The 23,415-nt window shown below is 40.1% G+C and overlaps 1 protein-coding gene across 1 annotated transcript in view; it reads left to right on the forward strand.

Annotated features, from left to right (window-relative positions):
• The window catches only part of LOC311196527 (transcription initiation factor TFIID subunit 4-like), a gene marked incomplete at both ends in the record, with an annotated part of 142,084 nt that extends 121,108 nt beyond the window's left edge, over positions 1-20,976 (forward strand). Inside the window, one exon of the mRNA XM_084270107.1 lies at positions 20,809-20,976. Within this exon, the coding sequence (XP_084126233.1) occupies positions 20,809-20,976 (168 nt within the window). The remainder of the gene's footprint in view (positions 1-20,808) is intronic.
• Between the last annotated feature and the right edge of the window lie 2,439 nt (positions 20,977-23,415).

Consider the following 23,415-nt stretch of genomic DNA (forward strand, 5'->3'; position numbering starts at 1 on the left):
TGTGACAGAAAGGTGCTCTCCCACTGCATCTCAGTTCTGAGAGGAAACAGATTCACTGGCAATAAAATGAATGCAAAGCAAAGGTGCTGATTTTCATAATGGGTGGATCATCCTCTGAAATACATACTCCTGCATCCTGTAAGCCACTGAGTGACAGAAAACCCAGCCCCAAATCCAGCCCAAAAGCCCTGGTAAAGCCTCCGAGTTGATTCCAGTGTCATACCATGTTATTAAACATTCTGTAAGAGATGAGCAAATGGTATAACAGGAAGTGAAGTCTTTGTGTCAAAAATAAGGAGATGCCAGATTCATAATGTGATTTCTTAAAAGAAAACAACCAGCTAGAGACAGAAAGAAAAGGAAGAAACCAAAACCAGAAAAAAGCTTGCTTGTAGCTGCTTCACTTTCCTTCTGCATTAGTAACTGGTATCACTGTGGTCCCTCCTAAGTGGTACAGGCCCTTTCCAGTTCTTGCCTCGTTCTCTCCAAAGAGTTTTACATTATCTTATGGCTTCTTAGTGCTCCACACACTGTTCTTTACAGGGGCAGAAGCTTCCTAACAAAACATGTTTTTCTACATGAAGGGATACACAAGCTCCCTTCTGACTGCCGGTGACATTTCCGCATGCACCTCTGCTCTCCCTGGCAGCTGCAGCACAGAGCAGTGAGGAGTTTTGGTGCTTAGGTTCTTGGCTCTGACTGTTAGCTTTTCGTGGCCATGCTCCTGCAGGTTGGTTAACAGACTTTGAAGCACACTGCTGTCTTTTGTAGCTCTCACACATTTAGATTTCTGTCATGAAGATGGAACGAAGGACCAAGTGCTGCTCTATTTCATGCAACTCTGGCATAGAAAAGAAAAAGTTTTTTACACCAGTGGAGTCTCTGGGGCTTGACCCCACTCAGCAGTTGTTTTTCCTGCGATGACCCCAGAGGTGCTGTATTTTGGGTACCTCTGGGACTGAGCCCGGTCTGGTCTTTCCAGAAGTAGAAGCCATATTATTTTTATGCCTTTAAAGAAAGGTGACTCCCGACTGGATTTGATTACTCGCTGCCAGAAAGCTGGTGGTGATTTCCTCAGGGCAGGCAGTTGTCAGAAGGCTGATGGTGTACCCGGGAGGGATGCATCCCACTGGGCTGGGGGGACAAAGGCTCCCACGGAGCTGCATGAATGACCCATCATCATCAGGTGACACTTGGCCCATGTCTGCTTCCTCTTAACTCACAGGGAGATTCAACCCAGCTTGAAGAAAAGGCCTCTGTCACTACCTGGAGGCTTTTTTGAAGCTGGGACTTACAGTGATGGTCCCTGAGTCTGTTTCTTCCAGCCCCTTTCACCAGAACTGAGGGGACTGGGGCAGGAGGTTGATGAACAGAAGCTTTTGCAAAAGACCCACAGGTTGTGGAAGGGAAGATGCAAGAGGCTGTCTCCCAAGGAAAGGAAGGAAGAACTTTTCTGTAGAGGAACAAAATATTAATGCAATCCAAATATAGAGATTATATCCCCTATTAAGTCTTAGCCTGTAACGTGTATTTTCTTAAGGATCAAATGTAGTGAAAATTTTTATTACTTGGAGTTCCCCTGTATCCAGAGAGACTCCAATTTGGTTTATAGGTAACACATTAAGTATTACATATGATCTTCAAAGTACACGTGAATGGCTAGATTAAGCTGTATACTATTTTTGTGGGTGATAATACTGTACAATCATTAACGTTACCTTTATTGTTCTTTGAAGATGCTCACAAGACTCATAGTGATTTGAAGCTGGGTGCTTTGTACTGCTGCAAATCATTAGTGTGTTATAAGCAAGAGTTTATAATAACCTACTTTTTGTCTCACTAAATCTTAAAAAAGCTTTAATTTTGACAACAAGTGGAAAAACACAGCAGTGATTCTGTTCTCAAGTGATATACCTTAGTATATGGAGAATCCTGTTGCGAAGAACTTGGAAAATAACCATGGTTTATTAGCTGCACAGTCTTTTCCCCTTTGTTTCTATTCATTTAATTTAAAGTGAAACAACTCAGCATGCAAAACTAAAATTAGCTGCAAAAAAAGGTGTAAGTGAATAAACAGGCAAATCCATTAGAGTCGATGGGTTATTGGATCCCTTGCCATTCCTCAGATGGCGGCCTATTAAAAGTGGTAATGTCTGCCTCTGGCAGGGCCTTAAGGCAAGAAAGAAGGCCAAGACAGGCATATTTCACATGCATCAGACACAAGAATTAAATAGACCAATGTTCCCTAAAAGACTGAAGTACATCTCTTTCTGACGTTCATCTCGGGCAAAAATTCATTGATCTCAGTATGTCCCTTGGCAATTATAAAATATTAAATCCAAGTCACACTTTTCTAGTTGGCTTAATTTTTTCTCTATTCACAGCTTTCTATTTGATCAATTTTAACAAGTTAGGAATAGCATCTAATAATAAAATAAAAACTGCAGACTGAAAAAGTTTGTTCATTTGACATTCTTACATTTTTGTATTTAGTCTTTAGACCTGCCTATCATTTTATTGTATTTTAAATAAATTTGCACACTAAATAGATGAAAAGAATATATGTTTATACACACGAAACCCCCCTCCACTGGCTCCTTTGAATTAGCAGTTTCTTTTTAAAGCTGGATACTCACATGTGCCCATGGTATTGCAGTGAAATCTGTATTTTACAGCTAAATCTGTGTAGTTAATCACCATCGTTTTTCCTAGTGTCAGACAGTAATTATTTCTGCTTCATGTTTCTCTTATTATGTGAGGCTGGAAAATGCAATATTGGTGGAACCTTACTTCTGAATTACTATTAATGCAAGCTTTTTTTTTTCCCTTTTTCTGTTTTAACCAAAATTTGGGTTGGTTTTTGTAAATACCAGTCAAGTAGCAAAATGAAAAATTACCTTTCAAAACCTGGATCTATTTTAATATAAAACTGGAGATTTTAACATGTGTTACTGCAGAACAAATGTCTTTGCTGGTGATCTTTGCTGATGAGAGACTAATTTGGGGGCATTTTTTTCCATAAGGCAGTCTACCTGTTGTGTTAGCTTCTTCCCCTCCCGCTTAGCGTTCTCATCTGGCACACTTACAGCCTTCCATTCCTTAAATAAGCTCATTTGGTGGCCAACAGCTATAAGCAATCTTGGCTGAAAAGATGTCAAGAACGCTCAGAGTCTTGGTTGGCTTTCAAAAAATGACAATTTTGATTATTTACTATCAGCAAAACTATCCATGGAAAGGTGGGGGAGGCCAACCACTAGGTCTTAAATTTTCAGAACAGCGAAGTTTAAGATTTTGCTTTACATTTTGGAAACAAGACCATGTTGCCATGTCACTACATGTTTGTAAACAGCTTAATTATTTTTTTTAGTAAGAAAAGATATCAGAAGTATCAATGAGAACAAAAGGAGTATGGCTGCTAGTCTAGCTCCATTGGCACCAGTGGGGAGGAATCTGCTCAGTACAGGTTTGGATCTGCTTTCTGTGAGTTGCAGCTCCCTGGGTGGCCCTGGGAAGTGGACTAGCTCATTCTGATGGCAGCACTGAGATCCCTGCTTGTAAAATGAGGATGTTGGTACAGTTTATCATCCATCCTCTTCTCTTCTTTGTTGGATTTGTTGTTAGGTTGATAATTGTGGCTGTCCCTTGCTGTGTCTTTGTACAGCATATATGGTAAGAGAGCTCATTGTCAGATGGGGCTTAAAGGTGGATAGTTACTAATTGACCAGCATCCATCTATCCTGCCTGTGTCTAACAAAGATGTGAGGGCATAATGTGGTGTGCGAGGAACGCAGGAGAGTGGTACTGGTGACCCAGAATCCCACTGTCTGTGGAGAACTGTTTTCCCTTTTTTGTAGAAATTGTGATTCAGGCGTTTAAAAGTCACTGCAAGAGTAATGTTACTTGGAAGCATATTGAGTCTTGAGAAGATGCAGATACAATTTTTCTTTTTTAAAATTAGTTTTTTATTCTTCTGGAAGAGCTACAGTTTTAAAAAGGTCTGCAGTATAACCTCGACTAAACTGCCTGTGTGTATCTCTATATACACACACATCCATACAGACATGGATATTTTCTAACAACGTATCTGCTTTGCTATCAGCCATTTGGTACAGCATTATGAGCTGTCTCGAACATGGCTGGGGCTAATCTTAATGCAATTACAGCAGTTGTGTTCTCTGATGATTTTAAGTTGATGGGTTAAGTTGGATTAAGTTTCAGCATACTACTTATCAATACATTCTCTGTCAGGGCGGTTTGTTGAACAGCCAGCACACCTTTATGGCCAGCCAAAATTTGATTTCCATTTCTTACCTAATGGACTGACACATAAGACGTTATTTATTAAAACCGTGATTCTAGCTGAAGTTTTGTCAGAGTAAACATTAGTATATTCCATTCAAATGGTACTTCTGTGCAAAATACTGTTTCCTTTATTGAGTCCCTGCTGCCATCAACCATGCACTCTTAATCTCGTGCTGTTTATCTTATCTGACCTGAACATAACTCTCGCCTGTTTGAATTTATAAATTGCAGAACAAGGTTTGCTCTTGAAATCCACTTAAAATCCTGTATTTCAACAAAATGAGTCAAAATAAGATTATTTTAACTATACCTATTCTGAATTTTTAATGACTTCACATATATGAAAAACTGCCCTTCTCCACCTAGCAGTTTCAATTTTACTCTGCAAAAATAAATATAGTTGTTCAGATTTTTTTTTATTTAAACACAAATTAAAGAGCATTTAAGCAGTTTTCTGTCTGTTTACATGTTTTTTCCTGATCAGTTTCTGCATCTTGACGTTCTCATACATTATATTACAATGCTGTGATCCAAAAGTAAAATTAATAGCTGTAAAAAGTGACAAGATCCTGCTGTAAGGATGTGCAATATTGTTTATTAAAATGATCCTGTTTAAAGAACATTTTACTGAACTTCATTTTTCTTGAACTGCATACTAATTTTAAAGGTCAGTGCGGTTAGTTACCATAGTAGTGACCTAAAAATAACCTTTCTAGTGTACCTGTATATTTCTGATCTGTAGTGTTAGCATTCAGAAATGTTCTTTCCCTTAGAGTTTCAGCAGCTAAATAAGTTGCAACCCCTTCAGCTATACTCATAAAAATTTGCTTCCAGACAACATGGTCTGTTTATTGTGTAATAATCGAAATGGCACTAAATTGCAATGATTGCTGAACACTTAGGAATTGCATTAACCACTTAACTGCTAAACTATTTTCCATTTTCTTCCTCACTGTGAAGTATTATATTGATTTTCCTCTTAGTTAGAGCTGCTTACTCAACCTCTGAGATGAACAGAATATTTTAGTAGCCTCATACACTGTCATATTTTGAGTCAATCAGCAGTGACCTTGGCTAAGAAATTTCTAGAGGTTTTTTTTAAAAAGCTATCAAGCAAAATAGCTCACAGTGCATAGCCTTGAATTTTTACACAAAACAGAGGAAAACACAAAACATCTCTGCTAAGTGAGGTTAAAAAATTAGGAGGAGGATTCATTTTTTTCTCTCTGCATGAGATGGGATATTTCCTGTTACCTGTAATACTCTGCTACTGAGGCAAATTAGTTAATAGTTACAAGGCCTTATCCAGGGACTCAGTGGTAGCCTGTTGTGTGGTGTTAGGAGTGTAATTAAAAATCTAAACGCAGTGATAGGTGAAGAATTTTAGTAGTGCTGTTGTTTTCTGTGGGGATGCCGATGACTTTCTGTTTTCTAAGTATCCTTTGTTAACTGAGGTAAAGCAGACAAACATTTGAGCAGTATCAAACTTCAGAGCTCCATGAGGATTGCTACTTCTGCTAGTTTTGTTACCAAATATTTTTCCTTTAAAATTCATTTCCTTTTCCTCTCAAAGATTTGTAAATTCCAGTCCTGTTTGTTGCTGGAAAAAAACCCCAAAACAACAAAACTTGTCTGAAAAAAAGCAGAGGACGTTTTGGTTTGTGTTTTCGTGGGGGGTTTTTTAAGCAAAACCTTTCTGAAATCTTGCTGCGGAAAGGGGGATAAGGCTGGCACAGGTAAGGAAGAGTTAAATAGAAATTGAGCGGGGATGCTGGGGGGCAGCAGTGCTGCAGAACATAGCAGTGTTCGTGCGAAGGCAAGTCATTTCCCGAAACACTGCAGACACATGGCCTGAGGCAGTCTAAAACCTTTGGAGACCAAAATGGCTCGCAGGAGTTAGAAGTAATAAGGTGTTTTTCCCTTCTTTCTCCTTCACTGAAATTCTGTAAGGTTGCTATGCATTACCAAAGAACAATGCCACTATTTTTGTGTTTTATATGGGTATTAAGATCCATTACAATTTGACATTTTTAAGATTGGTTATCCTGTAGTTTGGTGTTAAATTGAAGTTGTTTGTTTTGAATTTAATTCTTTCATTTTTCAAAGGAAAAAAGGCAGCACTGCTGTGCTGATAGCTTACTGAAGTATGCCAGGATTTGACGTTTGAATTGAATGTTTGCTATCCCAAAATATAGGCAAAATTATCTTTAAAAGAAGTCTTGGGTTTTATATCTTTTTTTAAAAATATTTTTTTAAGCCTGAAAGATGCATCCTGGATAGCTTTTCACAATCAGCTTGTAGAAGATATTGCACATATAATATCTTTAAGGCATACTGTTTCTGGGATTATTTTTAACACTGTGCTACACATCCAAGATGTATTGTGCTTAATGCAACCTGCTTATGATTGTTACAACCCTATATGTTTGCAGCAGCTAAATAAACTCCACATCAAATAAATTACTGCAGCAATGTTATTAGGCCAGCAGCAATGTTAAGGACATCTGTTAACTCTTTTTCAAATGCCCTGTCCTTACTCCTTTATTCTAAACATTTCTGTTGTTAAGTACTATGTAAGTACAGGAAATAGTCATTCAGACATAGCTGTGAAGACCAGCTGAGGAGGATGAAATAGGTTTAGGTCCCATTCTTAGCCTCGTTCTGATTCGGGGGCCTGTAGCTTATTGTTTTAGGGTAGACCCGTCTGAGCAATGGATAATTGACGTGTATTTCCATTACTGTAGTTGCAGCAGTAGCCATGGCTTTAGCCAGGGAGATCTCACCTCAATCAGCAAGGCAACTTTCCCCACTGAGGCCCTAAAAGTCTAACTTCTTCTTATTAGAGCTGGTGAAAAAAAATTCCAACAAAACTTTCTCTGTCAAAATACATTTTTGTCAAAGATAGAATGTTTAACAAAAATACATCTCTTTCAAAAACATATTTGTCAAAAGGTTTCTCAGCTCGGAGATGACATTTCTAGTGAGAAAGTGAGTCTATTGCCGAGCAGCCGCTGCCCGGATCTGGGAGATGAAAGATGAAGAGAGCCTTCGCCACTGGGTTGAGGAGCCTCTCTGCCACTTGTGTTTGCTTTAATGCGGAATGGAAACGTTGTTGAGAATTGAAATGTTTTCCGGCTTAGTCTTTATTATGTGGTAAAATGTTACACGTCAGAGCCTAGTTCATAATTATTTTAAAAATAATTTCTTTCCATTTGAAATGCATGTGAGACCGTGAGGTGTTTTGCTAGCTGGCACCAGGAGCGGCCCAGGTCTCCTCTTTATTTGTAATTTACTGAATTGCAGATACTTGATGATGAAAACAAACTGGATGCCATTTCTTAAAGGTTAGGTGGAACTTCAGAGCAACTCTGGCAAATTAAAATAAACAAGCAAGAATAAAGGACCTGCAGAAATTCTCTGCAGACAGTGTCAGGAAGGTTTCAGTTGGGAAGTTTGCCATAACAGTGAGAACATACAGAGCTTTTCATCAGCACTGTAGGAAAAATAGATGCAAAGTAAGGAATACTTGGTAAGTGTGTTTTGTTTTTTTCATCTGAGCCATGTCTGATTTTTCAAATTACAGTCTTGCCTCTCAGTGCGATTGAAGCAAACCTGTAGTATATACTTACAGTATTGCCAGTTCAGGTATTTTCTCTTGCTCGTTACTACTGCAGTTCAGTTAATCACAAAGCGTGTGTGGCTCATCGCCATGTGTAACAACTGGCTGTGGAGGATCACAGCTCAGATAGAAACCTTTGGTTAAATGATTCACCTGCAGCAGAGGGAGACCAAAGACAGGCGTAGCTGCCTGCAAGCGCCCAGGTTCCAGGTTGTGGGATGGCATCCTCACATTGCCCTTGTTCTCCTTGGCCAGACCAAGACACCCAAGCAGAGCTCTTGACCGTGGGGTTGCAAAGCCCATAGGGACATTCCCACACGTGGTCCCTGGAGTCTGTCAGATAAGAGCATGCATTGGCCAACTTTTATTTATGGGCCAATGAATTATGCAGCTGGGCTAATCAGATGCTTTTGTTTTGTGAATCAGGATTATGCTCCTGGGGTGCCAACCTAGCAAACTCTGCAAAACTGCATAATAAAAGTCATTTTTATGCAGAGGTGGAAATATTTTAACTCAAAAGAAAAAGCAGGGGTGGGGCGGGCCTGTATTCGGAGAGGAGAAGTGAAGTATGAACTCTAGTTGTTACCCATTAGAGGTTTTACTTCTCTTGCATTGCATGGGGAAGAAAGAGGTTGTTTTAGCATAAACTCTGAAAGAATACAAGTACTTCTTTCATCCCCCAAGTAAAGCTATAATATATAGATTCTTTTGTGTAGTTGGAAAACGTGTGTGGAATTACATGTATATTCCGGGACTCAATATTTGATATCTACTGTATGCTATTCATGTAATAGGACCCTGATTACAACTAAAATTGAATGTTCTTTAATTAAACCATAGTTGCCACAATATCCTTCAGTTGCATATTTTGAAAGACATTTGAGGTAGTACACTAGTATGTAGTTTTGACTGCTCTAACCTACATGCCTTATGTTTGTGCCTCAAGATAACATTGAATAACATATTTAAACTACTCATGTGTGAAAAAGCAAAATTATATCTCATGAACTGATTTCTTCACACATTGAAAAATCAAAATCCCCTTTTGTTCAGATACTGAACAGAAATCAGAAGGCAAATGATGTAGAAATGATAAGAGTATTTAAAAACAGAGAAGATGCAGTTTTAATGAGAAGGGATTATACTAATTTTAAAAGTTGAATCATTTTACAAAGGTATTCTTTATAAATGTAGTTTTAATTATGTAGGCATTAGAGTCTGGTTCAGTTGATAATGAATGAGAGAAGTTTACTGAGCTGTTATGATTTAATATTTTGAGTTCAATCTAGATATTGTAAAACAGTAATTTGTGATAACAATATTTGATTCTTTCTTCAGTTTCATCATCCATAAGAACTAGTGCTGTCTAGCACTGATGCTTTATTTGCATGTAATAAAAACTAAAAAACTAGAGGTGCTTACGTTCTTGGGGATATCATTAGTGTTTATTAAATACATATTTATGTTTTCTGTATGTCTGTCTGTATGTAGTAGTTTTGTATGGGTATGTATAAATTATACCAAAGCCATGGTCTTTCATGGATTTTAATTACTGTGTAGCTATTCTTTGAGTTTTTGTAAACAAGGCAGACTTTCAATTTGAGAGCAGTCTGCCAGATGAGCTGTTCTGGCAATTCCTAGAATTAAAGCTTAGACTTTTCAAACTGCAACATCTATATGAAAACAGAACTTGATGGCATGGGATGCAAGTATTTAAAAACCCAAAACATCTCCCCCAACATGCCCCAAACAACAACAAAATAATAAAAGTTTAAAGTGTTTGCACTCAATTTACAGAATCTGCCCGGTTTTCCAAATTTAGGGGGAAACTTACGTTTCTTGACAAAAAATTAACAGTTTATTTTTCAATATGATGCTACTGTGTTGTACTAATGTTGCTGTTTGTGCAAAAACCAAACTAGACCTGGTCTGCTTCACAGTGTGAGTTGGTTAGACACAGATTGAGTCAAACCTTGTAGGGAACACTGATAAACACTTATACTTGCTCGTGCAAAATACTAAGTCCACTGTAGTTCTACTAAAGGTGATACCCTTCTCTGAATAAGCATGTAAAAGAAACAAAGTACTTACTTAAATGAGTATGTAAAGTATGTGGCAGGACTTGAGTGATATTTTTCAGGATAAAGGATGTTCTGGGTGCTGATTTGTATTATTAATGGGTGGGTGAGGGGGAAGCCTGTATTTTTGAAGGAATTCTTTGTTTAAGACCCTGGCAAAATTAAGTCACCTGGGGAGCAGCAAAGGCTTCCAAAGAGCAGCATATAATCTGGCTGTGCATTTTGCTGCAGTTTAATTTTAGACGTGTAAATTGAAGCCAAGATCTAAGAACTGTGGCAGTTAGTGGGAAAAGCTGATACGGGATTATCGAGGTTAGAGTTCAGATAGAACAGATGGTAAAATAGTTATAACCTACTGTACCATATGTTACTGCCGCACACGTTCAGGTAGCACATTATATGTACTGTGTGGAAAGATCAGCGATCCTCATGCAGGCTTTTAAAAGACCAAAAATGCTCTTGAAAAACTGATTTCAGAATTTCAGGGCAGGTTAATGAGAAAGCCATAACTGGTTAAACTGCACAACAGAGCTCGCTATTCCAGAAAGGGATAGAAAAAAATCAGACATAGCATGCAACTGTTATCTTTTCTAATTCCCAAAAAGCTAAAATGAAGCTTGTATTTCAGGAAATCTGTTTCAGGCTCGTTAGACTTGAATTTCTGGGGAAAGTATTTAAAGAAAAAAACAAATCACAGCACTTGAATTCAGACCATTAAAAACAGGTTGCGATAGGATTTGATTTATGATTTTTGTAACTTTTAATCAGGGGCCAGATTTTCCAAAGAGCACGCTGTCTTATTAAGGTGCCAACGAAGCGATAAATTTCTCATTGGAAACAACTGGAGGTTCACTGGGTAACAGTTGTTCAGTAAGTCTGGCTCCTGGTCTGTAATCTCTGCTGGTTTTACTCAGATGCTTTTTAAAGGATTTGATGTTGATACCATGAAAATAGGAAGGTAGAAGACAAGAAAGAGAAAAAAGGGTTAATCAAGTCAGAAATACTGGGAGAAGAAGTGGAATGGTAGCAAAGAAGAAAAATGAAGGCAGAGAGTTGTGATTTGGAGTGGTGCTAAAGAGCCTCTGGGCTTGAGATTCATCTCGCATTTTATAATGCTCATGTTGTGTTGTATCATAATGCACTTGCTCCTACTAGAGCTAGCTGTTTCTCCTCTCTCACTGCCAGTGGTAAAAATAGGCCAGTAGCATCATTCCATACTATTGAGGGCATTCTGAATTCCATGTTGCTCTTTCACTTGCCCCTCTAATTAATCTAGTAATCCTTTTCAGTGCGTGTGCATGTGTACGTTGGCGTATGTCTGCTCGGTTGCCCTCTTCCGTCATCTGTTCGAATTCTCACGTTGCTGATGATTGGTTGTGCCAGCTCCCTCCAAAGACAGTGAATATATTACACTCCACTGCCTTTTGTTTAACTTTGCCAAAAAAACATACAAATCCCATCACGAGTCTCCGTTTTTGGCCAGGACTTTGGGAAGGGTTTTTCTTCTGTAGTTGTAACCCTCTTTTTTTATATAATATTTATTTTATGTTGGGAATAATTAGATCTGAGAGACTTGTCAGCTTATACATTGATCATTGTCAACCTTTGGGACCTGTTAGTATTAGCTATTCAATCTGTATCAAATGATTTATGGTATTAGGTGATTTTGTGTCTGTCTCAGACTTATTTCTGCTTACGTAACATCTGTTTTAATTGGAGTTGTGCGATATTTACTTGTTAATTCTTCTTTTCTTGAGGTAATCTGAGTAGTATCAAACTTAACTAGTGTAGTAAAGACAAGGTTAGGGTAGAGATTTAACATCTAAAAAAAACCCAAATAGTCTTGTACATCACCGTGTCCCTGTGGACTGGAGAGATTTCTGGCTATTTTAGATATTGATATGGATTGCTCAATCATTTTGTTACAGCAAGATACAGTTGTTTAAATGATCTTCTTGAAAGTGTTTCTGATGCATTTCATCCCATTTTTAAAAAAAAAAGATGTGGATCTAGGATAATTTATAGCGTGAAAGGGTTAACTTTACACAAACAAGTAAGCTTGGGGTTGTTTTCAAATGGCTTAGTTTGAAACTCAAAGTTTATTCTCTGTTGGCTGCATTCAATTCAAAGTGTCTTTAAAAGGTTGGTTGTTTGCTTTGTAGTGAAACGTTTAACATCTTTGTCAGTGGCATGGACAGTGGGATTGAGTGCACCCTCAGCAAGTTTGCCACTGACACCAAGCTCTGTGGTGCAGTCAACACACTGAGGGAAGGCATGCCATCCAGGGGGACCTTGACAGGTTGGAGGGGTGGGCCCATGTGAGCATTCCAGGAAAGCTGGAGAGAGGCTGTTTACAAGGGCAGGGAGTGACAGGACAAGGAGGAATAACCTTAAACTGAAGGAGGGGAGATTTAGATTAGATACTGGGAAGGAATTCTTCCCTGTGAGGGTGCTGAGGTGCTGGCACAGGGTGCCCAGAGAAGCTGTGGCTGCCCCCTCCCTGGCAGGGTTCAAGGCTGGGTTGGATGGGGCTTTGGGCAGCCTGGGCTGGTGGAGGGTGTCCCTGTCCATGGCGGGGGGGGTGGGACTGATGGGCTTTAAGGTCCCTTCCAACCCAAACCAGTCTGGGATTCTAAATGGATAAAGGTTTGAGAATTCGTGATGTAAGAAGGTTTTTTAAATGTTTTAAAACGTTAGAGCAAAGTTTAAATTGCCGGTATTGTGTTTATAAGTTAAGCTGATCTGCTTTTTACTTGGGGCTTGGCTGTCTCATTTTGTCTGATAAAGGAGAGAAAGGAAAAACCTGGATTGACACTAAGAGGTTAGAAGACAGTACGAAGCAGAGATTTTAAAAAAAAGAAGACAATAGAAGTGTGTATGCTGGAACAGTTTGTAGTTGGGTGGCAGACTAGGTTGCAGTCTGGAGGACAGAGCAGTGAAGGGTGGTGGAGACAGGCACATCAGGGAGCCTATCTGCTTTGAGTCCTGGAGTGGGAGAGAGGCAAGGGAATTGGGGACTGGAGAAGGAGTATGTCATAGTGAACAGCACAGTCATGGTGAGGTGCAAGGGACTGTCATTGTAATGTAGAAGGGGAAGCTATCCTATAAGCTTTCCGATGTCTCTGGGAAAGAACCCCCCCTTGTTTCCTTTTTGGAGCCATTCTTCCAAGAGTTCTTTGTGCTGATCTGATTTACGTTGTTTGAGCATTTTCTGAAGAAAGCCAGTAACTTACAGGAGTCAAGAACTGGAGTTAACTGTAAGAAACAGAGATGTTAAGAAATCAAGAAACAAGCAGCTAAATGGTTCAGTGACTTCTCCCTGCTGAACTCTTATCACCTCTCCAAATGTCTGAAATGCACCAGGCCTTAATTATAGTCCCTGGTATTTGTGGTAAGAGAAAGTGTTAGCCATCTTCTGCATTTGATTTCCAAATGTTAACGTCTTAACTCCCTGCACACTGGACTGCACTCTGACAATGTGCTTATCCTGCAAGCTGAAGGTATTAGCATTTAGGGCTTAATTTTATTGCCTCTCAATCCAAGGATAACCTCATTGCCTGCTTTGTTTTCTTTTATTTAACGGGCTGCGTGTGCGAATCAGGGCCATATACCACCCTCAATCCACAGAGGAGACTCTGCTAATTATAGTGAAAGGTTTATGCTGCTCTTCGTAGATTGTAACTGATCTACAAGCAAATTTACACGGGAATAAAACGTGCCAAGAGCTCGTAGATCTGTGGCTATTTTTGCCCTTTGTTTGGCAAGTGGTGCATAAAGTCGCTTGATTGGCACTTGCACAATCGCTGGGAGTGCACAGGATGGCCCCCAGTTGCAAACATAATTATTTTAAAGTCTGGGTGTTATACATCATAATTAGGCTTAAGAACTGGAAGTCAGTTGAGATGAATGAGGGCAATTCGTGCTCTCAAGAGTTGAGAAAGTGATTTTGCATTTAGATTTTGCATTTATAAGATTTTCTTTTTTCAGAAGCATAAGAATTAGATACTTTCCTCTCTGTCTTTTCTCTCTGTCTTCTGCTCTTCCCGCGGGAGGACTGGCAGTATATGAAACAGCTGTATGATATCTATGTCTCCCCTTAAATAGGTGGGATAGAGCTAGCACAGAAAGTGTCACAGTGCACTTCTTCGTGCGGGGTTTATCTTCTTCACAACCTGCTGTGAATGAATTTAGTCCCGCACAGTTACCCTGTCCCCTGTTCTTCAGTAAGAGATAGACCGGAAAAATCAGTCTGCACTGGATAGCAATGATGTAGGTTTTAATTAGATACTTAAACAATTAGATTTTACAGTGATATGTGTCTAGAGATTGATGAATGTTCAGAATATTTTAATTATTTTAAGTTACTGATTAAATTAAAGTCATAATCATACAGGTTAGGAAAGGAAGGGCCACCCACTATGTAGAATTTAGATAGTTTTGAACTAATACCAAGGATTACCACCAGAGAAAAGTCAAATGGGAATAAAATATGACTCAAGGAAAATGTGAATTTTGCAAGTTGGGCTGTAGGGCTTCTCCCAAAGCTGGTTTGATGTTTCTTCACTCTTGAGAGAGAAACGTGCAGCATGACTGGGCTGGAGTAAGATGGGCAAGTCCTTTTAAAATAAAAAAAAGGACAAGCCCTGAAAAAAATCCCCATGCTAATACTGAAAGATGAGAAGGGAAAAGTACCACAATGCTTGAAAAATAACAATAAAAACATTTGGCAGGATTAGTATTTCAAAGGGAGCAGCACTTGATTAAACATTTGGAAAGCATGGGAGGAGAAACATTCCAAACAAAATGAAAATACATGTGTATGGTGGAAACAGGATAAATGGAGTATTCCACTTATAATTACTACTGCAAGAATGCAGCCCAAACTTAGAGTTTTTAATCAGGTAAAATTGTCATTGCTTTTAAGTCCAAGTAAGGCAGTGAATTGTGGTATGTAGATGTTTGTGGATAAAGGTGTTGGCAGGACCTATAGCTGCAACAAAGAGCAGGTCCATGAACAAAGCACATGAAAAGACCCGGAGCCTGCACCACTGAACAAATTGTGAGTGTGTTGCAAGAAGTCAGAGGATACAAGGCATCTGCTTTTATCACATACTGAGTGAGGGACACAGAAAGATCTTTGAAAGGTTAAAAGTCTTCAGAGAACACAGAGCTGTATCTCTGTGCAGGGAGAACTTGAGCTTTGCTCTCTCGCATTAATGCGGTGGCTATTCAGAGATCTGCATGGACAAATGAAGATGTTAGAATCAGTACGGCCTGGTTTCTTCCTGAAAGTGACGTGTTGAGACTGGGCAGTTGAACACCCATCTCCCTTGAGCAGGTAAATGTCATAGCCCATAGCTCCTTACACTTACTCTGCATTATTTATTTCCATAGGGGCAGAACTCTCTTCTTCCCAAGCTGTTTGGCACTGAAATGACGCGCCATCTGATTTTGCCCCCCACTCTCAACGTGTTTGTGGGGGGAATGCTTTCTTAGAGGAAGGAATTAGGTGGTCAGGCTGGTGACAGAAGCAGAGTTCTCTCAACTGGAAGGTTCTGGTGCCATGCTGTTTTACAAAGCAGGTTTTCGATGATAATAGTACTTGTGTGTGTGACCTGGCTGAACATCATGAGGCAAAGCGCAGGTACACGTAAAGCCTTCGCCTCGCAACGGCAGCCCGTTTCTTTGGGTTCAAACAGCATTGTGGAATTATAATAACTAAAGTGATCACATCTGAAGAAGGAATCTTCACTGTATCCAAGTCTTAGTATGATTTACCTTCCTCTTATTATTTCTTAATGTAAAAATTACTGCATGCTGTCTTTGAAATGTTGCAATTGTGTTGGTATTTGAAGTACTTGTAAATACTTGTGCAAATCAGTTTTTCTGATGTTTGTCTGCAGGGCGAGGTGTGTGTTTATGTGCCCCGGGGGAAACGAGATGCATTTGCATCCAAGAGGGTGTAGCAAGGAACGTGTGCCAAAACAGAGTCTGTAGGAACAGTTGCACTAAAATAGCACGGGATACAAATGTTTGCAGATGAAAATAACTAGCTTCCGAAGAAGTAATGGTATCTAATCCTCCCCGTAAACGCTGCTGATCTGAGGGCCCAAATGATAGCTTTTGGTGATGAATCTTTCTGAAGATGTTTGCAGAGCCACCATACTGTGCACATGAAGGTGCACAATCTTTTTGCAGATATAATTATATTTCATTTAGTATCGTTAATCTTTGAGGTGTTGACAAACAGTTATTACTTACTTTTCTGTACTCGGGGGGAATACTGATTTAAGGATGTTTCGGCTCTCATTTAAATCAGTGAAATAGTTACTGTTAACCTCAGTAGGGGCTGAATTAAACCCTAAATTACGTGGGACAGCTAATCATACATAATATAATACCTGTTTTTCATGTACAAAGTGATGCTCAGCCAAAGATGTAACAGCAGTTTGTGCAAGCAAATGTCATTGCTGCAGAGTATCCCCAGAATGTTTCTTACAATCCAAGACCTCTTCTGAGTAAGCGCAGACTAATATATACGTTGTCATACCGTACCGCTCCTCTTCAGTGCACGGAGGTTGGAGAGACAAAATTCCTGGTATTTTTTACTCCGTAGATAACTTGGCTTTGAATCGTTACTGTAAGATTCCCACTTTCAGACTTTGGCTTGAAGTGCAAGCCTGCCACGAGGATGTGCCATGTAGCCTGGGAAGAAAACCAGCAGATCTTTTATCATTATTGCCTTGTCTCTCTGGGTCACAGAGAAGCAATAGCCGCAGTTCAAGACTGTGTTCAAAGGAGAGATGTCAGGACTGAATTGTTTTCTGGTGAAGGAAGGATGGATAAAATATTAAATGCAATCTTATATTTGCCCGTATCTTTGTGTTTCCTGACAAGAATACTGTGCTGTATTTCCATGGTTCTGTAATTCAAAGCTGAAGGGATACAGATTTGTGGAAAAGAAAATAAATTCAATGGTAGAAACCATTATAATAAAAATACGTTTTTATATTGCGTGTGCTTTCTTATGTGAAAGCACTTTGAGCAGGGAACAGCACACTTCTGAGAGCTGCTCCGTTTAATTTCCATCCACCTGCTGCTGTAATTATTGTAATTTAATGCACAAAGACATTTTTACTTTCTCAGCAGTAGGGAAGTTTGTCCATGGACATTTTGGAAGAAGTATCTGCGTCTCTCAATCCTCTTTCCTGGTAGCGTTTAAGCCACTGGGAAATCCTGATCAAATCTGGTGGTGGGGACCAGCAGAGGTAGGAAGGAGCTTGAGATTTTAACTCCCTACAACTTCCATGTGTGTTGTTGGCTTGAGTGCAGGGCAGAGCAACATGCTGGTCTTGCCAGCAAGGAAAAGCTGGGCATGAGCTCAGTAAGCTTTGGGGTAAGTTTGGCTTGGGGTCCACATGTCTACTGGGTGGCTGATGTTCATGTGCAGTCCAGTGGGCCACCCACCCCATGGGATGACGCTCACCTGGCTGGGAAGTGCGGATGGGAGAAGAGCCAACCATGGAGTAGTGCTGAGACTCTTCTGGAAAAGGATTGGGAGGTGGGGGAGTTGTCATAGGTGGAGGGTTATACAGTGGACTGAGAATATTTCTGGAGGAGATGAGAGGTGATGAACACTCTGTCGAGGAGCTGGCTTTGTTCTGGTAAGTAGTAGCACCAGAGAAATGTGACACATCCGTAAGAAATGAGGCTTCATCAGCTGCTCTGTGCACGGGCTATTTGTTTAATTTCTACCCTATCACTGTGCATGCATGTCTCTCTGGCAGATCATTGTCTGCGTACCTAGTGACATACCAAGTCTTTGGTCAGTACTTTATTTTGAACCATTTTTATTCTGCTTCTCCAGCAGTGTGAGTTTTCCCATCGAGAACAACCATGGAAATAGTGAACAGGCTGAGGTGGGTGATGGGAGTTGAGAATTGCTTCAAAATGTGCACACCAAACCAGTACTTACTCTGATTCTTCTTAAACTGTGATTTCAAGCTAGGTCACTTCCAACAGTTGCATTAAGCTTGATGGCCCAACTCTGTTGTTTAAAATACTGTAAGCTATATATACACCTCAGCTGTGTGTGTCTCAAGTGCAGGAAAGCCCATTAAAGCAGACAGACCCTGGCTGTTGCAGTGGGTCTTGGATTTCAGGTTAACAGAGCCCATTGCACCACGGCGTTTCTGCAAAGTCTTCCTGCATTTGCTCCTCCATGAGCTGGTTTTCTCTTCAGCCCCAGCTGGGAGCAGAGTCGCCTGGTGTGTCAGGAAACCCTGTTGAAGCCCAGCAATCTGCAGACCTGCGAGGAATGCTCTCCTGTGGGATCTGCAGCTGCCAGGCTCAGGGCAGTCACCGCTCACCTTGGTGCGTTTGAGAAGGTAGGACTGAAGTAGCAAGGAAGGAGAGACAGTGGGAAGAGGAGAGGGGAAGATGGAAGGGGATAAGAAGGTGCTATAACTCATGTGTAAGCAATGAAGAGGCAGTAAGAGTTCATCTATAAATGAAATGTGTTTTTCTGGTCTGAAATTTCTTAAATTTCCCTTAAATTATAAATAGAAGTTTACTGATAGAAAAGCTGGTACGGCACTGTGTTCGGGTGCCTGTGATTCGGTAGTAGCTTGGGTGTGGCAGGCTGGGAAATAAAGGATCTAAACAGTTACAACCATTTATTTTTTTATTAGAGTTTTTATCTTTGTAACTCTTATGAGTTGCCACAGATAGAGACAACACAGGGCTTGTCTGGGTTAATGAAAAGTCTGTCATGCTGATAAAAAAATGTCATCTTTTTCTTGAAAAATTCTGCACTACTTCAGTTCCACTACTCTTGGCAATTAATTTTAACTGTGCTTGCATTCATGTATATAATTAAAAAAATGTGGCACTTAGTAGTCTACATTTTTATATAGCATCTGCAGAATAATTTTGAGTACAATGCAGCACCAAACAAATTGGTCTTTAATTTAAATTAGAGATCATATTGACAGATACAAATTACTGCTCTGTCAGTTTACAGATGTGCTTCTGTACTCCTGCAGTCACTGTCACAATTTTTTCCACCATGTAAAACCCTGACAGAAAGTACCAGGTAACTGATGGGCTCACGAGTGTGGTTATGGAAGTGCAGAGATGATGTCAGGCTGTGCTGTCACAGAAGGCATGTGTTCTTCCTGCCTGCAAGTTCAGTAACTCAGGTGATAAATGCAGGGAGTATGACTGAAACCACATCTTAATTCCAGCTTCATTTCCAGAGAAGGCAGTTATTTGCTGTAAAGGTACCTCAGCTGGTTCAAGAAATTGTTTTATATGAAGAAGAATTTTTAAAATGAAGTAGCTTTTCTGTTGATACTTGGTAAGTGTGTGCAGGATGGTTGGAGTCTGCTGAGCAGCGAGGTGTGGTGGTGAATCAATTGATCTGTTAACAAAAGTCATTCCGTAATGGAGAAGAGAATCCCTTAGACCAGATGTTGATGGTGCTCAAAGGCTGTGGCTTCTCCCTCTCTTGCCTGCGAACTTGGCCACATTCATGTCACTGTGTTAAGCCTTTTGTGTCTGTGGCTACAAGGGAGCAGGATCTCTAATTTAGTAATCAGGTATAGGAGAAATAGCTTGAATGGTTTAGTTCTGCAAGGAGTCTACTGCTGGTACAGAGGGAAAGTAACAGAGAGAACAGTGCAGCATCTCACTTGCAGTATGTTTCCTCTCACTTGTGTATGTTTCCTCTACAATCTTTTGGTAGTGAAATTATGCTTAACTGTATTTTTAATGGCTATAGAATCAAGATCCTAGAATAAGTATTTCCTGGGGAAAGAAAGGTAAGTGATGAAGAGCAGTACTAATAAATTTTGGATTTTAAAAGTATTGAAAACTTTGACAGATATCTTAGAGGTTCAAAAAATTATTTAAATATTTTTAGATATTAAAACCTATTTTTCTAAGGTAGAACAGTTTATTTTGTCAAAAATCAATTGGAATTAATAAAAACAGTGGTGTCTTCAGGATGAAGAAGGGTTCAAATGTGTGCATATATCAGGTTTCAGTGTTAAACTCAAGATGCAGTCTGTAATTACGCCCTTCCAGTTTCTAAATACTCAGGTCAGTGTTCTCAGGCCCAGTTTGTGATTGTTCTCCTTACATAGAAAGCCAGGGCAAAGTGCTCTGTAATTCAGTACGTTGGAACCAATTTCAAAACAACGCAGCTTTAGAAAATAGTGTGCTGAGGAGGTTTTGCATCACACAATGTCTGAGCCTTCCTGATTCTTCCATTTCATTTGTCCGTCTCTCAGCTGAGCGTTGGCTGGAGCTCAGCATCTCCCCACGCTCACACACTGAGCATCGGGGTCCCCGTGGGACTTGCAGCTGCCGAAATTACTGCTATAGCAATGTCCTGATGCACCACTCACCTTTTTCCCTCCCAGGATGGGGAACAGGATGCTGTGTGCATTGGGTGCACTGAAGGTGGCTTTGTCTGCTGCAAATAGTTTTGTCCTTAAAAGGCTCCTGAACTTCTGTGGGTCAAATACATCTATGGTTAACGTGTGTGTAGAGAATCAGCCAGACAGGGTTGTCCCAAGTTGGAAACCAGCAAGGTCTGGCCTGACAGGCACTCCCATTGCGTTTCTTTACCCGAGAAGAGAGACTCACAAAAATGGAAAAAAACCCCTAAAAATCTCAGGTAATACTTTCGGAATTAGGCTCATGACAATCCATTTAATATGCCTGAAACAATCCAGCAGTTGGCACTTGCACAAGGAGGCTCTTCGCTGCTGCGGGACGTCTGACTTGGCTGTGGTTTCTTTGCAGGGCCTGGGTGTGTCGGGTGGAAGTCAGGCCGGCGTGGGGACTCCTTCATCCAGGCAGTACGCACGGCAGAAAATAACTCGCGTAAACCTCAGGGACTTCATCTTCTACATGGAACAGGAAAGAGAAACGAGCCATTCTCTCCTGCTCTATCGAGCTCTGCTTAAGTAAAGCCAAGAATCGTACTGATTTCTCCATACAGAAGCTCAACTTGCATTGAAAAGCTGTCATTTTAATGTGCCTTCTCTTTTTTTCAGAAGTCAACGTTCCAGTAATTTTGTTTCATAAAATTGTCAGACACATGCAATAAATGCCCTTTATGTAAAAAAATAATACTATAAAAAACATTTTTAAAAATGTGCAAAAGGTTTTAAAATGTTAAATCCACAGATACAACCGACATCAAAGTCTTGCTCCATTTGGCCGTTAAGGTAAGGCTGACGTAACGCAGACACAAGGCTGCTGCAGTGGCTCCCCCAAACCACCTCACAGCAAGGAGGGCTGGGACAGGCTCGGGGCATCGGGGACCTACCCCCGCTGTGAGCCTCTGGGTTCGCTTACGGTGCTGATCATGTTTTCTTCTTCGTTGGACTAGCACTGACTACCCACAGTGATACCTGTTATTGTTCTAGATTAGTTATAATTGCAATTTTTTGCACAGTTCAGAGAACAGCCACTGCACACTCTCACAAATTTGACCTATTTGGGATTTTTGCTTTTACTGCACAGCTCGTTTCCTGAGCCATTTGCTGACCCAAGTCCTACGTGTGCGAAATCTGTGCGTTTGGGTCCCAGCTGAGTTACCTTCACTAACTTCCAGTTGTTTTCTCAGTCTCTTCAACCTTTTGCACATTTGTAGCAGCTGGTTAGTAACATGAATCAAAGTTGGGTTTTATTTTCTAAAAAAAATAATAAAATCTTAATTTATTTATTGCAGAGTGTATGGTTTAATGGTGGGTTTGAAAGAGTATTTGTTCAGTAAAGATTTTAGAGTATTCTATGTGGATTTTAAAAGTCACTGTACAGGAAGTTTTTGGGGGCCGGTTCAGCTCCCGGAGAATTGAGTGTGGGGGTGAGGGGGCCCTGCGAGCCCGGTGCCGCCGGGCAGGCGGTCAGGGCAGCGCCGCGCCGCAGGGACTGGCCATGCTTCACCTTGGACGATTGGACCCCAGGACTCCAGTCCGGAGAGGCTCATGAACAAGTGCATGACTTTAAGCTTGCCGAGTAGTTTTACGTGCTTACAGGTGGTTGGAAGGCTTTCTGAACGCTGTGCCGAGTGGGAATTTCAGGGCCCACGCCCAAGCCAAGCGGTAGGTACCGGCTAGCGCTGCTGGGCAGGCGGGTGGGCACGAGCTGCGGTACTCCAACAGAACAGTGTTACCGGTGACCGTGGAAGGGAGACACTTGCTTATTTATCTTTTCCATTTTTACTATGTTATGCTTGCCACTTTTTTGAGGCAATATTTTTTTTTGATGGGAAACCATAGCGAAAGCACAAATAGAACTATTTGTCCAATAGTTTTAAAAACAAAAGTTTTAATTATTTTTTAAGGTTTATGAAAAGCAGAAGAAAATTTATACTGCTGCTATTTAGCCAAAAGATTATTCATAAGGTATTTAAGGCCAGGAAGTGTAAAATTATGTTTTAAATGTATTGATAATTTGTACATATTGTTTATAAAGGCCTTGTGTTTATTAGAATTACGTTATTTTGATGATTTCTGTACATACTCGTAAATACCCCCAATTTGTGTGAAAACATACTCCCTTATTTGTACTTATTTTGTAAAGAAATAAAACAATTTACTGAAGTAACACATCGAGTGACATACAGCATTAATTTATCAAACATGAATTTCACATTGTCTTGTAGTTCTTAAGCACTGTTCAGAGACATCTTGCGTTAAAATATTAACAGAATACCCACAAAGAAATATTAAAACCAAATACTTCAATGTTTTGTTGTGCTGATTCATACCCTTTGTCAAACATCTAATAAAATTGTCAACAAACCCCGATGCTATTAATACAGTGAATGAATGCACTCAACAGTCGCTTTCTCAAAGGCGCTTAGTCCAATGAGCACAACAGAACATTCTCTCTCTCGCTTTCCTTCCGAGATTCGGGAGCACAGTGGTGGAGCGGGTTGTACACAAAGTGCTGGCCAAGGCCCCTCTTTGTCAAGCCACAGGTTCAGTGCTCAGCAAGGGAGAACTGGAACGAGTTTGTTCAGGCGAATTAGGTGGCGAGCCAGGCGACGTTTACTTTTTGGCCTTCGTAATAAAACCATTTGCTGGCTGCACACCACAGCTTTCCTGGAGTTTCTATGGGGTTTTAAAACTGAGCAATGTTCTTAATTAAGTTATGCTGCTACGGTTTAAGGCCAGAAGTAAAAATTCAAATTGTTTTTTTTTTTTGCTGATATTGCTGCCTAAAAATACAGGGAAATAAGTAAAAAAGATATAAATGAAACTGTAATAAACTTTAAATAAGTGACCTGAAGTTACTAACTAAAAGAACATGTCCTAGCTTAACTCTTTTTTTTTTTAAAGGCATATTTCTTCTAACAAAGTGATTGTTTCCACATGTCTTCCTTGCCTTAGTACTATT

The sequence above is a fragment of the Gallinula chloropus genome, assembly GCF_964237585.1.
Source record: "Gallinula chloropus genome assembly, chromosome: 13".
Classification (NCBI taxonomy): Eukaryota; Metazoa; Chordata; class Aves; order Gruiformes; family Rallidae; genus Gallinula; species Gallinula chloropus.